Source organism: Bubalus bubalis, chromosome 3 (genome assembly GCF_019923935.1).
Source record: "Bubalus bubalis isolate 160015118507 breed Murrah chromosome 3, NDDB_SH_1, whole genome shotgun sequence".
Classification (NCBI taxonomy): Eukaryota; Metazoa; Chordata; class Mammalia; order Artiodactyla; family Bovidae; genus Bubalus; species Bubalus bubalis.
The window spans coordinates 42,651,776-42,667,790 of NC_059159.1; the positions used below are offsets into that span (position 1 = coordinate 42,651,776).

Genomic DNA, 16,015 nt, shown 5'->3' on the forward strand with positions numbered 1-16,015 from the left:
CTTGGGAGAAGACAGCACACGTGGCCGCATCACTCTCTCTAGGCTTCTTCCGGCTAGTAGCTCCTTCTGCCTTGGAAGGAAGTCACCGATCCAGGGACCTTTCTGAGTCCCTCTGGCTGACTCCACCTGCTCCCCAAGCCTTCATCCCCCTCCACCCCTTCTTGGGGACTCTCAGTATCTCATTCATCCCCTGTCTGCCCCCACCCCACAGGCGGCGAGTGGCGTCTGAAGTATGAGCGAGCCATGCGGGAGGTGGACTTCACCAAGAAACGGCTCCAGCAGGAGTTTGAGGACAAGCTGGAGGTGGAGCAGCAGAGCAAGAGGCAGCTGGAGAGAAGGGTGAGGCTGGTGCCGGGGAGGGGCGGGGAGGGGCTGGGCGCCACGTGTTGGCGTGGGGAATGGCCAGTGAGCCAGGCAGGCCCTGGGAGCACAGGGAAGGGTTGGCGCTGGATGTGAGGGACACCCAAGGGCAGACTGCTGTCAGAGTGTCTTAGATTCCCCGGACGAGCCTGACTTCATCCTTGGTCCCCAGACCGCCCTCTCCTTCACCCACTGCCCTCTCCTCACCTCCTCCACCAGTACCTCCAGGCCTCTCGAGGGCCACTGACCCTGCACCCCCATCTCGCCCCCTAGCTCGGGGACCTGCAGGCAGATAGTGATGAGAGCCAGCGGACACTGCAGCAGCTCAAGAAGAAGTGCCAGCGGCTGACAGCCGAGCTGCAGGACACCAAGCTGCACCTGGAGGGCCAGCAGGTCCGCAACCACGAGCTGGAGAAGAAGCAGAGGAGGTGGGTGGGTCCCCTGGCCTGGATGCAGCAGGCCTCTTTGAACAGTTCCCTGCCTCCCTCCAGGGAGGAGAGACGAGAGGGCCTGAACTTGGCCCTCTCATCTGCCTGGTCCCTCGCCCTGGAATAGGAGTCAGGGTCTGACTTCTGACCTCCAAGGTGCATGTAGACCACAGCGTTCCTGACGGCCTGCTCAGGGCTCTGCTCTCAGATGCTGCCTCCCTCACACCCCAGTGTGTGCTGTTACCCTGCCTAGGATCTAGAAGGATGGGCGTCAGCCAGGCCCCATGCAGGAACCACTCCACGGTGGTCCTGCCCCTTGCACCCCCCAACACCCGGCTCCCCATTCCTGTGCCCCCCCACCCCCGCCCCTGTTGCCTCAGCTACACACAGACTCCTGGCTAATGTCATTAAACTACCTGCCACTTCCATCTCATTGTGATAATGCCCCGAAGTGGCAGGGTAGTGGGGACAGCCCTTGCAGGAGAAAAGCCAATCTAAATTAATTTCCCAGGCCAGGATGGGAATGGGACACCTTTATTAGGAACAGGGAGGAACCCCCACATTCTGGGAACAGCAGGACATTCCAGGGAATGGGGTGGGCACCCAGTTCCCCTCTGCAGAGGACGGGTTCTCAGAAGAGGCACCGGTTGCTTTTGTGAAGGGACAGCCCCATGGCCCTGGGGGTGAGGAGCGCAGGGCTGGGTCCCTCCAGTGACCCGGGGTTACCCTCGGCCTCCTGGGCTCATTGCCAAGTGAGGGGCACTAGGAAAGCCTTATAGTTTTCTCTCCCAGCGCTCTGACTCTCTGCTCCCCTGGTTCTTATCTGTACCCCCACCCTCCCTTTTACCTAGAGGCAGGCACCCTTAGGGGCCCCCCTCGGAGCACCCCATGACAGTGCCAGCTCGACCTAGTTACTATCTTGCTGCACTCCCCACTGGGTAACTTATTAAGTTTCAGCGGGCCTGGAGTTTTCTTACTTTTTTTTTTTCCTTAACATGGGGTTGGGATGAGAGTGAGCTTGTCGGTTTTCAACAGGGACAGGAACCCGATTAGCTATTCCAGGAAGGTGTTAAGAGGAATTTCAGCAATTTGCTCCTTGTTTGGAGTCACTGGGCAGGAGATGGAAGGCTGGGAAGTGGAGGAACAAAGGAGGAGCCCCCTACCCTGCCCGTGGCCTGTGTTCCCCCTTGAAGCATGCTGTCAACTGAGCACAGGGGGATGGGGTCTCCAGCCCGGGGTGGGGTGTCCTGGGGTGATGGGGTGCTGCTGGGACAGGTAGGCCTGGGTAGAAGCTGGGGCCCAGAGGTGGCCCATCTAGAGCTGTAGAAAGTGAGTGAGATGAGGCAGGATGTTCATTTCCACCCCCTCTGACACCCCTTCTGCCTTCACCCTGGTCCCTCTTCCTATCCTTTGATCTGTTGAAAGAGAAAAGGCTGAGACTTAACGCCAGAGGAGAGTCTGTCCACTTCTTCCCTGAAAGCAGTCTGTGGGTCCCTCTTAGGCCCCCTTGATAAAATGCTCCTCCACCCCTCAAGCCCAGACCAGGTTGCTCAGCAGGGCCCTGGTGGCCTGACCTGTAACCCCTCTGCACTGGCCCCAAGCTCAGGCTGCATGAGTCCTCCCGTCTTGCACCCTGTCTGGGTCTGTGGCACCACTTCCTGGCAGCCTCCGGGTGCTGGGGGCCCTGACTCTTCCTTCATCTGATGGAGCCGCCATGGCCACGGTCCCTGGCAGGTTCGACAGCGAGCTCTCACAGGCACACGAGGAGGCCCAGCGAGAGAAGCTGCAGCGGGAGAAACTACAGCGGGAGAAGGACATGCTCCTCGCCGAGGCCTTCAGCCTGAAGCAGCAGATGGAGGTGCGTGGATCTGCCTGCCATCCGTACCTCCCCCCGCCCCAGGCTCGGGCTCGCCCAGGACCAGCCTCATCTTCTCTTTCCCCCCAGGAAAAAGACATGGACATCGCGGGGTTCACCCAGAAGGTTGTGTCACTGGAGGCCGAGCTCCAGGACATTTCTTCCCAAGAGTCCAAGGATGAAGCCTCTCTGGCCAAGGTCAAGAAACAGCTCCGAGACCTGGAGGCCAAGGTCAAGGATCAGGAGGAGGAGCTGGACGAGCAGGCGGGGACCATCCAGATGCTGGAGCAGGTGCTGAGGGCTGGGCCAAGGGAGGCAGCACTGTCCTCTCCATGTGGGGCAGAGGAGGACAAGATCCTAAATCCAATCGGTCATCCCTTCTCTTGTTCACAAAGTACTGAGGGGGCACCTGATCTGTGCCAGCCACAGTGTGAAAATAATTAAGCTTTTTCACAGCACTTTCCATGAGAACAGATCTTAATTGAGCTCCACTGGTGAGGGGCTCAGGAGGCAGGGTAGCTGGAAGGCCGTGAGCCCGTCCAGCCTGCCACTGAGCCACCGTGTCAGTTCAGGCAGCTAGAGCCCCAAGGCCAAGTGGAAAAGCGGCAGGATTGCCCCTGCGCCCAGCAGCCTTCCCTGGGCCTGTGCCAGGCCTCTAGTAAAGGAGTTCAGTTTCTCTGGAGAAGCCAGCTGTCACCAGAGCAAGGTGGGAGCACAGGGAACTGCTGGCAGAGACGTTCCCTGCTCCCAAGCCCGGGGAGAGTGGCCGATCGGGATGCGGTGGGGAGGGGTCGGGATGCTGCCGGAGAAGAAACCCAGCCCTTACTCCCATCCACCTGCAGGCCAAGCTGCGACTTGAGATGGAGATGGAGCGGATGAGGCAGACCCATTCCAAGGAGATGGAGAATCGGGATGAGGAGGTGGAGGAGGCCCGGCAGTCATGTCAGAAGAAGGTAAACCAGTTGGCTCTGACCCATCCAGTAGAAACACTGGTTCCCCCATCACTGCTTTGCAGTAAGAACTTTTCCAGATGTAAAGTATTATATATAGGATGGATAAACACTAAGGTCTTACCCTATAGCACAGGGAGCTATATTCATTATCCTGTGATAAAGCATAATGGAGAAGAACACTTTTTAAAAAAGAATGTCTCTATGTACATAACGAAATCACTTTGCCGTACAGCAGAGATTGGCACAACATTGCAGATTAACTATATTTCATTTAAAAAGCAAATCTAAAGTAAGGGCTTTTCTGTTTTCTTTACCTCTGTTGTCATTCAGTCACTCAGTTGTGTCTGACTCTCTGCGACCCCATGGACTGCAGCACGCCAGTCTTCCCCGTCCTTCACTATATTCCACTGCTATTCAGGACTGGGAAGCTCTGCTTGAGATCCTGGCGTTGGCCAGGATGTGTGCTGCTCTGAGGGTCCCTAGAGAGGCCCAGGCCCTTGGGGAGCTAACACCCCCCTGCTTTCTGTGCCAAGCTGCAAGCACAAAGGCTCTGGAACAAGAGCTCCCACCTGGGCCTGCGCCGCTGCTCGTGGCCTGCCGTCCCTCCCCTTCCTCCAAGGCTGCTCTGAAACCCTGGGAACTTTGAGTTCAGGGTCTGCCCATCCAGGTCATCCATCCTCAGCCCCTGCCCCACTATTCTCCCAGGGGCGCAGGGGGGTCCAGCAGGGAAGGGGCTGGCTGGCACCTGACTCTGAAGGGACCCATGGGCCCCTGTTTGCAGTTAAAGCAAATGGAAGTACAGCTTGAGGAAGAGTACGAGGACAAGCAGAAGGTGCTGCGGGAGAAGCGGGAGCTGGAGGGCAAGCTGGCCACACTCAGTGACCAGGTGAGCAGAGACCACTGGCTGCGGCGGGGAGAGCCGGGAGCAGGAGGGCCCTGGCTCTGTAGGGCCCTGCCAGGAGGGTGATCACCTGCAGGAGGGTGATCACCACCCAGGGCACACCGGGCCTTCTCACCTCGGCTGGTGTGATCCCAGCCCTGCCACTATCGTTGCTCATTAAGGCATCTCTGAGAGTGAGGGCAGGGCGAGGAGAGGGCTCGGGGAAGACAAGCGGAGGCCCTGTGGCGGAGCCCAGAGCCCCAGCTCCTGGCGTCCACCCAGGTGAACCAGCGGGACTTTGAGTCAGAGAAGCGGCTCCGGAAAGACCTGAAGCGCACCAAGGCCCTGCTGGCAGATGCCCAGATCATGCTGGATCACCTGAAGAACAACGCACCCAGCAAGAGGGAGATCGCCCAGCTGAAGAACCAGGTATCTGCAGACAGGACGTCATCAATTCCCTCTCCCTCTTGCCCCTGCCAGTGGTTCTTGAATCCTTGGGAAGGACGGTGACAGGGAAGCGGGGAGAAGCTGGACTCCTGAGGGTCAGCGTGTGCTGTAGGCATGACAGTCAAGCCCAGAGTGCTGCGGGTGGCCCCACACCTGCCACCCTGGCGTGGGCGGGAAGTCAATGCACTCATAACGCATCACAGCCCTGGGGTCTGAAGTGAACAGAGGAGGAGGAGGAGAGCGCCGGGTTCCCTTTCCCCGGGGACCCCCCTGCACAGCCCTCCCGTCCCTGGGGAGTGGCTGATGTCCCTCCCTGGGGCGGGGGTGGGGTTGGCTGTGTTCAGTTGGAGGAGTCAGAGTTCACGTGTGCAGCGGCCGTGAAAGCTCGGAAAGCGATGGAGGTGGAGATCGAAGACCTGCACTTGCAGATCGATGACATCGTCAAGGCCAAGACAGCGGTAAGGACGCACGGTGTGCAGAGCCGGACTCGGGCGGCTGAGGGACGATGGAGCCATGCAAGTGGCTCCTTTTACTCCAAACAAGGCTCCTTCTCCAGCCCAGGACTTTCTGCAGGGAGAGTAGGCCTCCACTCCTCTGCCTCTCCCCACTTAGAGGCCTGGGAGGGGGCGGCGAGACGGAGGAGGAAGCCAGCGAGGGCCCATCTCCCTGTTTAACCACCTGCATGTGGGAGTTTGGCCACAGGCCCCAACACCATAAATAAAGCAGCTAATGTGGCTGAGGGATGTAAACAGGTACCTAGAGATTAGCAGAAGCACCGATAAGAGGATGGGATGACTCTGTTTCCCTCCCCTGCCCCCAGCCAGCCCCATTGACAAGCCCAAGCAGCAGCTAATTAGAGCGCTTATTTAATGCCTCCCTTTTAATTCCCCACCTCTCCCACGGCCCATCCATCGGCCGAGAGCTCATTACTGGGATGTGGCCGCTGGTATACCTCCTCGGGCAGGGAACGGGGCAGGGGAGGAGGCTGGGCTTGGCTCTGAGCTCCCTGGCCCCCCAGCTAGTCCCCCAGCTGCAGAGAGATGCCAGTCTCCTGGGCTTGATTTATCCCTGTGACATTTGTGCTCCTCAGCAGTTTTCAGGTGAGTAATTCAAATTCCTTAATTGTGTTAAAAAAGGCTGTTATAAAATTACCATTTTATTTAAATCCAAGTTAATAAATTTCTTGGCGGAGGCATCCCCAGCTCCCCGCAGCCCGGTAACAAGATGGATGGGGGCAGAGAAGGAGCCAACGTAGTCATTTTGGTTTGGAATTACTGGCTAATAGATTCATTCATTTCCTGAAGCTGCTGTTGGCTGTCTCTTCTCCTCCCTACAGGAGTGGACTGGCCATGGGGACTGGATGGTCAGGAAGCAGGCAGTCCCAGGGAGAACACCAGTGCAGGCCAGGAGAGCTTCACAGATTTGAGGGATCCTTCCCTGGGGCCTGGAGAGGGCAGAGGTTAAGGCCTAGCTGCTAGTGCTGGACGATGGGTCGTTTGGTTCTGGGTGGACCTTTTCTGCCTTCTCATTAGCCTCCAAAGAGCTGTGGGGAAGCAGCTGTCATTTAGCCCAGGGTCTGCCTGAGCTGGGCTTCCCAGGTGGCGCTATTTGTAAAGAACCTGCCTGCTAATCCTGGAGATATGAGAGACATGGGTTCCATCCCTAGGTTGGGAAGATCCCCTGGAGGAGGGCATGGCAACCTGCTCCAGTATTCTTGCCTGGAGAATCCCTTGGACAGAGGAGCCTGGTGGACTATAGTCCATAGACTTGCAAAGAGTTGGACATGACTGAAGTGACTTAGCACACACGCAGGCACACACACACACACACACATGCGCGCGCGCGCGCACGCACGCACACACACACGCTGCCTAAGCTGCAAAGACAGTCCTTCCACTCAGCTCCCAGGCCCAGAGCAGGGCAGGACAGGCAGCTCCCTAAGCATCACTGGTCCTGGCACCCCCCCCCAGCGGGTCGGCCTGGCCCCATCATTAGCTCCTCCCACGGGTGGTGGCCAAGGGAGGTTCAGTCTTCCCACCCAGAGCCATTAGTAACGCCAGGCCTGATGCTCTCGGTCTGTCTTTGCTCTGTCCAGCTGGAGGAGCAGCTGAGCCGCCTTCAGCGTGAGAAAAATGAGATCCAGAACCGGCTGGAGGAGGATCAGGAGGACATGAACGAGCTGATGAAGAAGCACAAGGCGGCCGTGGCTCAGGTACCCTGCCCGGGAGTGCCCCGCCACACCCTGCACGGGCACCGTCCCCTGGTCCTCCTCGTAGGTCCCTGTCACGGTGCCTGTGTGCCCTGGCCCTCCAAGTGGAGCAGAGTGGGCTGGAATTTGGTGCTCATGGGAAGTCCTGCTTCGGTACTCTCTCCTTTCCCAGGCCTCCCGGGACCTGGCTCAGATGAATGATCTCCAGGCTCAGCTGGAAGAAGCCAACAAAGAGAAGCAAGAGCTGCAGGAGAAGGTGGGGACCAGGATTTCCCTTGGTAAAGAGAGGGTGCCAGGGTCCCTGTTCGTGGGGACCAGCTCCCAAGCTCACAGGTTCACACGCGCTTCTCTCTGCCATCAGTCAGTGTCAGTGAGTGCAAAGGCCTAGGCTTGGAGCCACGTCACCAGAGCAGACTTTTTGGCTTCAACTGCCTCATTTTGCATTTCTATTCCCTCTCTGGTCCTTAGTTCTCTCCTTTCTCTCCAAAGGGCAAAATCTTTGTCAGCACAGGGTCAGGTGGGGGGTGCCCCTGTCTCAGGGACCCATCCTTCCAGCTCCCTGTCCAGCCTTCTGGTCCCCATGGTGATCTTGCAGGGAAGGGGGTACAGAACCTGCCCCTCTTCCCTTTCCAGGCTCAGTTCTTTCTTCCTTTCCTGCCCCCATCCCCCAGCTACAAGCCCTTCAGAGCCAAGTGGAGTTCCTGGAGCAGTCCATGGTGGACAAGTCCCTGGTGAGCAGGCAGGAAGCTAAGATCCGGGAGCTGGAGACACGCCTGGAGTTTGAAAGGACCCAAGTAAAGCGGCTGGAGGTGGGCACACACTTCCCCCATCCCTTCTGCAGTGGGGAAGGGCCGATTGGCTCCGGCTGGAGCCACGCATGCTCAGCAGGGCCAGGCAGGCCTGAGGCCGCTCCCCCGAGGCCTCTGCCAAGCTGCCAGGCCAGCTGACGGGGCGGATGCCTTCTCCCCCGCCCACCCGGCCTGCTCTCTGGGCACCGCGGAGCCTGCCTGCTTTACATTCTGTTTCCGTGCGTGCTTTCTGCCAAGGGACCACAGCAGCTTAGCTTTTCGTCTTCATATTTTCCTCCACCGTGCGCTCCCCCCGTCGGTCCCCTCTCTGCCGTCCGGCAGGGTCATAAATATGCAGCGGATGGCGCCACTTCTTCAAGGGCTGGAGTCTGTCCTCTCATCTCACCGCTTGTTCTTTCTCTTTCCCTTTCTTATTCCCCTTTTCCGTCAATTTTCCCCATGCCTGCTGTCTCTTGCTTTTCTCCTTCCCTCTTCATTTTCCTCCATTTTTGCCCCATTTTTTCCCTCTCCCTCTGAGTCTGTTTTCTCCCCAATCTCATTCCCTTCCTTACTTCGCTGAGCTATTTCTTCCTTTCTCCCCATCCCCTTTGTCCTCTCCCTCTACTTTTCATTCTCTTCCCTCTAACCCTTCTCCTTTTTCTGTTCACCCCCGTCTTCTCTTTCCATCCCTCCTAACTATAATCTCCATCCTCCACATTTAATCCTTTCGGTTCCACTCTCCCGAAGCCCACATGCTCCAGCGCCTTTCTTTCCAACAGAGCAGGTAGGAAGAAAGAGGCCGGCAAAATGATCTCTCTGGGTTTACACCCCTCTCTCCCTATTTCCTTTCCTCCATCTCGAGCATGCAGACATCATCTGAGTGCTGACTGGCGTCCATGAGAAGTGTGTTCATGGTGTGGGTGCTGAGCATCCCTGCCTCTTTCCCCCTTACCCGTGAGTCAGTGGAGCAGGAAAGAGGATGGGGATGGAACCAGGTGACCATGGGGCTGGCAGTGGGCATCGGAGGGCATTAGTACCCTTGACCTAGGAAGAAAATGTGGCTGAACCTCCTAAGACAAGGTCATAGTTCTCCAGAGAGCTAGAGAGAATTAGGGGAGGCTTAGTAATAGTCCGTGCTCTGCCTTGGTAATATTTTGGTCCACAGTGTACACACAGAAAGGGTTAAGTAGGTTGCCTCAGGCCCCAAAGCTGTTACAGGGCAGAGGAGGCTGGTGGGCTGGTGGCTGTGGAACAGACTACAGCATTTGCCTCCTTTTCTCAAGGGTCCCAGTCCCTTTCCTCAGCTCTGTCTCTCATTTTGCCTTCAACTCAGACAGCAGTCCTGTGGTTTAGATGCGCAGAATGTTAAACACCTATGGCCCTTAGAGATGTAGCCTAGCACTCTTATTATTTTCAAGACATAGAGGCTGGGGGCCGAGAGCGGAGCCCCCATGGCCAGTCTAAGATTAGGACCAGAGGCAGGGTGCTTCCCTCACACTGCCCCCACCTCCAGGTTGTTTTCTGCTCGGCGTCCTGTGGCCTGGGAGGGGGAATGTGTTCAAGTTCCTGGGGAAAGAGAGATTCATCAGGTTTAGAGGGGTGGCTTTGTGTTTGGCACATGATGACTGTTTAGTCTCCTCCTAATCCAGAATTCTCAGTAAAGTCATTTGCCTCTGAGCACAGGCTCTCGCTTTTAGAGCTTCTGTGTTTAGGGTCTCTGGGGGAAGCCCTGCTGCCTGTGGAGGCCCTGCACATGGCGTCAGTATGGACTCGAGACAGAGCCCTCTTCTGACCTTGGTGATGGTGGTGATAATGACGTAGCACCTTTCATCTTCCAGAGTGCTATTACATCGCTTACCTTATTCCGGCCTTAAAAGACCCCTGGGGAATAGGTGTCATTCTCCCCCTTTTATAGAATGGCAAAGGGAGCCACCCCCCCGGGGCTTTAGTGCTTGCCCACCTGAGTCCGGAGCTCTGCCACACCCCACTCTCTGCCCCGCTGATGGATCTCTCTTCCCACCACCCTGTCCAGAGCCTGGCCAGCCGGCTCAAGGACAACATGGAGAAGCTGACTGAGGAACGGGATCAGCGCGCGGCGGCTGAGAACCGGGAGAAGGAGCAAAACAAGAGGCTGCAGCGGCAGCTCCGGGACACCAAGGAGGAGATGGGCGAGCTCGCCAGGAAGGAGGCCGAGGCGAGCCGCAAGAAGCATGAACTGGTAATGCCCCCCACCCATGAGGCTGCAGGCCAGCAGCCCTCTGAGAGGCTGCTAAACACACACCTCCCCACCCTGGGCTTGTGGAGGTGGGCTGCAAAAAAACCATGGTTTAGAGAATTGGAGGGATGAGAATGTGCCAAGAGGACAGATAGTCCACCAAGCCTGAGGGCAGGCCAGGGGCTAAGGAGGATGGCACCAGCTCTGCCTCAGGTGAGGCCCGGCCCCCACAGCCCAGCCACACCAGGGCAGAGAAAGTTCTGCAGGTTCTCTGCAGCACCCGCAGAGCTGCTGCTGGCCCGGAAAGATGTGAAGCCAGCCTTTTCTGGGGCAGCTGGATGAGACGCTAGCCCTCCTATGGACTGGACTGCCCCCTCTCCCTTCTAGGAGATGGATCTGGAGAGTCTGGAAGCTGCTAACCAGAGCCTGCAGGCTGATCTGAAACTAGCGTTCAAGCGCATCGGGGACCTGCAGGCCGCCATTGAGGACGAGATGGAGAGCGACGAGAACGAGGACCTCATCAACAGGTGAGGGGCCTCTGGCAACTGTGGCCAGCTCGGAGGCCCTCTTGGCCACCTCCAGACCAGGTAGAACAGCTGCAACCTGGGTCTCCCCGCCACTGAGTTGCCTGCCCACCCTCCCCTCACTGCCAGACCCCAGCACGGACCCCCATCCGACAGCGGCTGAGGGCTGGACAGGTGGTGCCCACATGAGAAGCCCTCCCCACATCCTCCCCATTCCCCTCCCTGGGCCTCCCAGGACCTGGCTCTCCAGCTCTGCCTGTTCAAGATGAGTTATTCCCCCGTTTAGCTGCATTTCTGATGGCGCCTGCCCCACTCTGGGGAGAGCAGAGATTTAAGGGCTGTGGTGCCTTGTTACAGTACCAGAGATTTTCTCTCATAAAACCCACCCGGGGAAAGGTTTAGGAGATTTGTGGTCTTAGGCTGAGGAGGCAGTCACGAGGCAGGCAGACCAGCGGTAGGGGTGAGTCAGGCCCTGGAGAAGCTCCTAAGTCTGCCCTGGGCAGACCCCCCTGCCCCGGGATTTGCCCCCATCCCGTGTGAAGGCTGGGACTCCATCCTGCTCCTGGGCTGTCCAGGAAGCCTGCTCCTTTGGGGCAGGGAAATGGTACCCTAGGCAACCTCCCTCTGAGCACAGCACTGTCCTACCTCCTGGTCTTAGCCAGCCAGAGCCTTGTCTTGCCGAAGGAGGGGGTCCTCGGCTGAAGGGTCCACCCTGGTTTGCCCGTTGACTTTTCTGTGTTCTTTTGGCCCCTTGCCCACGCTTTTCTTTCTGTTTCCAGTTTGCAGGACATGGTGACAAAGTATCAGAAAAGAAAGAATAAACCGTGAGGACTGGAGCGCACGCGCTCTCTGCCTCTCCTCGCGTGGTTTCTAACCGCCCCTAACCCCGGGCTCCCGCTGTGCTGCATGTCGCATGTGGACACACAGTGAACTCCACTCCTCCTCCAGCTAGTCTCTCACTCTAACCGGGCTGACTCTGTCCTGGGGAGGCAGGGCAGCAGGCCAGGGCCTGCATTGGACGCAGAGGGCAGGCCATGAGGGTGCTCCACCTGGGAGGCTTCTGGCCCCCACATCCTTGGTCAGCAGGATGGGGGCTCCATCAGAAAGTGGCTACCAAGGGTAGCCACTTTCCGGCCTCTTCCTCTTTGAGGGGAAGATCTGGGTTGGATTTCTCCCCATCCGTGGGCTCCTTTGGAGCCTGACGTGCCTGAAATAAGTGGGTGTGTTTCATTTTGAAAGGTCCGCCCCCCTACTTTTGGCAGACGGGGTAGAAGGAGAGAGGCATCTAACAGTTACTTGTTGGGAGAAAGCAAGCAACCGTGGATGATGGCGTGGCAGGCTCTGTGTGGCAGGGGGAGGGAACACAGCCAGCTGTGTTTACTGTACCCGCCGTGGGCTCCTCGGGTTCCTCGGGGCAGGAGGCCCCAGGCATTGGTGCCGGAGCTGTCAATCAGGTGGGGGGAGCCCAGTAGCCCCAACCCCTTTCCGTTTCCTTCTTTCTGGGTGGGAGCCGAACAGCAGGTGCAGATGCTTGCGCCTTCAGGAGGATTAGATCGAAGTGATCCTCCATCAGATTCAACAGGGCTGGTCTTTAGAGGTTGTTATTCCAGGGCGGCCTTCGGTTTCCGCCCCTCCCCTCTCTCTTGCTGGCAGGCCTCCTCCTCTGGCCAGGATGGGCTGGCGGCAGCGCAAAGGACTCCGTGAGAGCTAATGATAAATGTAATAGTGTGTAACAGTGATAGAGGGCCGCTGGAGCCCGGTTGTCACACACAATTAATATCCCCCGCCGTTCTGTCTCCGTTTGTTTGTTCCCCCGCGATTCGGCTCCCAGTTAACTAATAGCACATGAGCCTGGACATAAATTGTATTTGACGCGAGGTTTAATTCTGACCATTTAAAATTTCAACTGCCCCCTGAGCTGGCCTGGCCCTGGAGTTTGTTTACGGGCCTGATTATTTAAGGAAAAGAAGCCAAACATCCTCTATAGGCTTGAAACTGAAGAGAAGGCAAGGGCAGGCAGGCCAGCTTCTCAACTCATGCGCTGCTCTGAATGAAAGGAGGCAAATTCGTATTCTGGGCCCGTAACTGTGTGTCCCCTGTGTGTTCCAGCCCTGCCATCCTTGGGCTGTTGGAGCTTCGAGGCCTGATAAAATGCGCATTTCAGTTAACATTCTAAACTCCTGCACACATGCGCGTGTACACACACCAGTGTGCAGTCATGCAGGCACACGGGGGTCTGCAGTCCTAGCCCGGTTCCTGCTGATGGTAGAGGGGTGGTGTAGGGGTGGTGTGGGTCTTTTCCCTCAGCAGCCCTGAGCCCGAGCTCCAAGTTATTGAGCCCGCGTGCTAAGGCGGGCGAAAAATAATGTTTCGATTTACTTAGAGATACAGTTGTTATTGCCATAACCTTAATGAAAGCAGTAAACAGCACAGTATTAAGGGAGATTTATACAGAAACGCTTTTAACATGTAGACATAGATTTTGCGATGCATACAGCACCTCCTTTCTAAAGGCAATCAATATGGTTATGAACGGCGGTGATAAATTACAGGCTCTGAAGCTGGAGAAGGAGGTTTTTTGCACGGGTGTATAAATCAGGAGGTATTGGCGTTCCATGGGGCCCGTGCACCACAGTAAATCTGCCGGGCTCAGACGGGCACAGGGCTTGCATTAACGGTTTCGGGGTTGTCTACTAAACTCCTGTTTACCCGGGGCATCAGCCAGCCTCGTCTTTGTTATAATTCTGTATTTGACGGAAGCCCATAAAATTCTTTATTCCCCTCCCCACGAGTCCTGCTGTCTCACAGTCCCCAGAACAGTGTCTGGTGGTGTGGTTTCTTCTCTGTGTGTGTGTGCGTGCGTGTGTGTGTGTGTGTACATGCCTGTGTGACTATGCAAGAACATAATTCAGGAACGGGGCTGCTCCTGTTGACACAGATGAAAGGAAATTTATATCAAGGAGAAATCCTAGCGTATCCATAGCAGGGAACATGGTGAGCAGACATTTTGCAGAATCCTAGAAGCATTCTCACTCAGAAGCTGTCTCCAAGCCCTTGCTGCTTTGTGAAGAAATCTCCATGATTTCAGCATCAGAATTTGACTCCTGTGGGCTATCGAGAGGGCTCAGGTCAGCTTGGCCAGTAAAAGCCTTTGGGGAGCAAGAGCCACAGGCTACCTGAGGGAGGAAGAGGAGCTAGGAGAGACAGAGCCTTTGCCGGGGACTTCTGGGCGCCCCCCACCCCAATCTCCTGGTGCAGCTTGGATCTTGGAGCTGTGACCAGCCCCTTGGAAAATGCTGCTGCCCTGCCCTGTCCTTTCTCTGTTTCTGAAAGGCCAAGGGGAGCTTCAGGACGGATCTGGGGTACAGTCTGTAGTGCCCAGGTTGGCATTGCCATCAGCCCAGGAGACTCCAAGTTCAAGTTCACTTAAGTCATAATAAAGCCCTTCTCTTCTCCGTCCCATCACCACCAACCCTCCTCTTGCAGTGAAGTCATGGAAAGTGGGAGTAGCCGTAGCCACATTTGGGGGAACAGGCAGACAAGAACAGCAGAACAGGCCTCAGGAAGGAGGTGAAGGGCCCCTGACTCCGCTTTTTAACCAAGAGCCATTTAGCTATAATTGATGAATGGATGGTCTCCCTTTTGTTCTCGGTTGGCTGAACAGCAGCTTGTCCCAGAAAGTGGGGTGGAGGTGCCTCCATGCTCCTCAGGGTCTTCTTGGTGGCTGTCACACAGTGTGGCCTGCTGGGCGGGGCAGGGTCCTTGTGAAAGGTGTGCTCTGGTCTAACTTCTCTTGTTCTCTCTGACTCACTGATGCGCATGCCGCCCTGCATCCCACCCCCCGCTGAGACAAACCTGCTGCCACTTGGTGCTCCCTCCTGGACCGTGGGTCATCACCTCTTCCCAGTCTTGCCTACCTTTCTGCTCCTTATCCCACAGTGAGGGGGACTCAGACGTGGACTCGGAGCTGGAGGACCGGGTCGACGGTGTCAAGTCATGGCTGTCTAAAAACAAAGGGCCTTCCAAGGCGGCTTCTGATGACGGCAGCTTGAAGAGTTCCAGGTAAGCACGTGGCCTTCGCTGGGAGCAAAGGCCACCTCATGCCCTAGGGATGGATGAGCAGTGCCTTGATCCCAAAGGGTATGCCTCACGCCACCTGCATCTCTTTCTTGCCTGGAGGGGCCTAGGCACAGAGGATATGCAGAGGAGGCCAGGTTTCTTCTTAACTCAGGGTCTGCGTCACCATTATTTTGCCTAAGGAATATTTCCTTTACCAGGCTCAGGGCTTTGGTTTGGTGTAGGTTTAACTTCATCCCTACTCATTGATTCAACAAATGTTGCTCGAACTGCCTGATGGTTTGTGTCCTTGAAATCAAGACTGAAATAGGGCACAGGGAGACTCTGGATCCCACAACCCTGGTCAGGGCCAGCTTTAGACCTCTGAGGTCTTGGTAGGAATAGTAGCAGAAGAGGCCTCGGTTCCCCTTGACTCCCCATCACAGCTACAGACACACTTCATTCTCTGCCTGTTCTCTTCTTCCTCTGGTCTTTTCACTTGGCCTCCGCTATGCTTTCTGCTAACACCCATCTACTGCAGAAACTGGCTCCCCTGTTGTCCAGGCCAGTCGCAGTCTTCTGATGGCACAGGCAGCTACCCCGGAAATCTGGGACTCCGATTCCCATCCCTCACCTCTTGGCCAGCATGGGTCCCCTGCTCCTACCCCTCCTGCCACCCCTTCTCTGCTGACTACCCCCTCCCAACTCAGAGCCATCCTGATCCCCCAGGACACTCTGTTCCACCCCCTCTGAGAGACAGCTGGTGTGCTGGGTAGAAAGAGTAATCCCTCTCTTCCCACAAGGGCTTCCCAAGTGGCTCAGTGGTAAAGAATCCACCTTCTAATGCAGGAGACGCAGGTTCGATCCCTGGGTCAGGAAGATCCCCTGGAGAAGGAAATGGCAACCCACTCCAGTATTGTTACCTGGGAAATCCCATGGACAGAGGAGCCTGGCAGGCTACAGTCCAGGGGGTGGCAGAGAGTCCGGGGACACTACTTAGCAACTAAGCCACAACCACAATTCCTTCTCTAATGCCCCTGAGGCCCCTTGCCAAGCCCAGACCCTCACCACAAACACCCAGCCGGCCCCCCTCTAATTGGTTTAATGTATTCGGCCAAACAACATTTTGTTATTGCAGAAAATGCCGCCTTCCCCGCCCCACTGCCGTTCACCGCAGCGTGGCACCAGGCTCCAGGTAGTTGACAATGAAATAAATTGAACTAAACGTTTTAGAGGGGGAAAAGTGATGAAATAGAACAATAGTCTAATTTACATGACATTCTCCGTGAAGCTATTTTCA

General features: G+C 56.6%; 1 protein-coding gene across 18 annotated transcripts in view; it reads left to right on the forward strand.

The window, feature by feature from the left end:
* Nucleotides 1-16,015, forward strand: part of MYO18A (myosin XVIIIA) — a 100,787-nt gene that overhangs the window by 77,664 nt on the left and 7,108 nt on the right. For 12 of the 18 annotated variants that reach the window (XM_044939491.2, XM_006042162.4, XM_044939486.2 and 9 more), the window contains 15 exons: nucleotides 212-339; nucleotides 634-788; nucleotides 2,523-2,646; nucleotides 2,734-2,934; nucleotides 3,486-3,596; nucleotides 4,378-4,482; nucleotides 4,759-4,905; nucleotides 5,268-5,381; nucleotides 7,019-7,135; nucleotides 7,305-7,388; nucleotides 7,804-7,941; nucleotides 9,953-10,138; nucleotides 10,523-10,662; nucleotides 11,439-11,483; nucleotides 14,599-14,721. In XM_044939491.2, the coding sequence (XP_044795426.2) occupies nucleotides 212-339; nucleotides 634-788; nucleotides 2,523-2,646; nucleotides 2,734-2,934; nucleotides 3,486-3,596; nucleotides 4,378-4,482; nucleotides 4,759-4,905; nucleotides 5,268-5,381; nucleotides 7,019-7,135; nucleotides 7,305-7,388; nucleotides 7,804-7,941; nucleotides 9,953-10,138; nucleotides 10,523-10,662; nucleotides 11,439-11,483; nucleotides 14,599-14,721 (1,918 nt within the window). The remainder of the gene's footprint in view (nucleotides 1-211; nucleotides 340-633; nucleotides 789-2,522; nucleotides 2,647-2,733; nucleotides 2,935-3,485; nucleotides 3,597-4,377; nucleotides 4,483-4,758; nucleotides 4,906-5,267; nucleotides 5,382-7,018; nucleotides 7,136-7,304; nucleotides 7,389-7,803; nucleotides 7,942-9,952; nucleotides 10,139-10,522; nucleotides 10,663-11,438; nucleotides 11,484-14,598; nucleotides 14,722-16,015) is intronic. The other 6 variants (XM_044939492.2, XM_044939493.2, XM_025280977.3 and 3 more) reach the window with 1 other exon arrangement.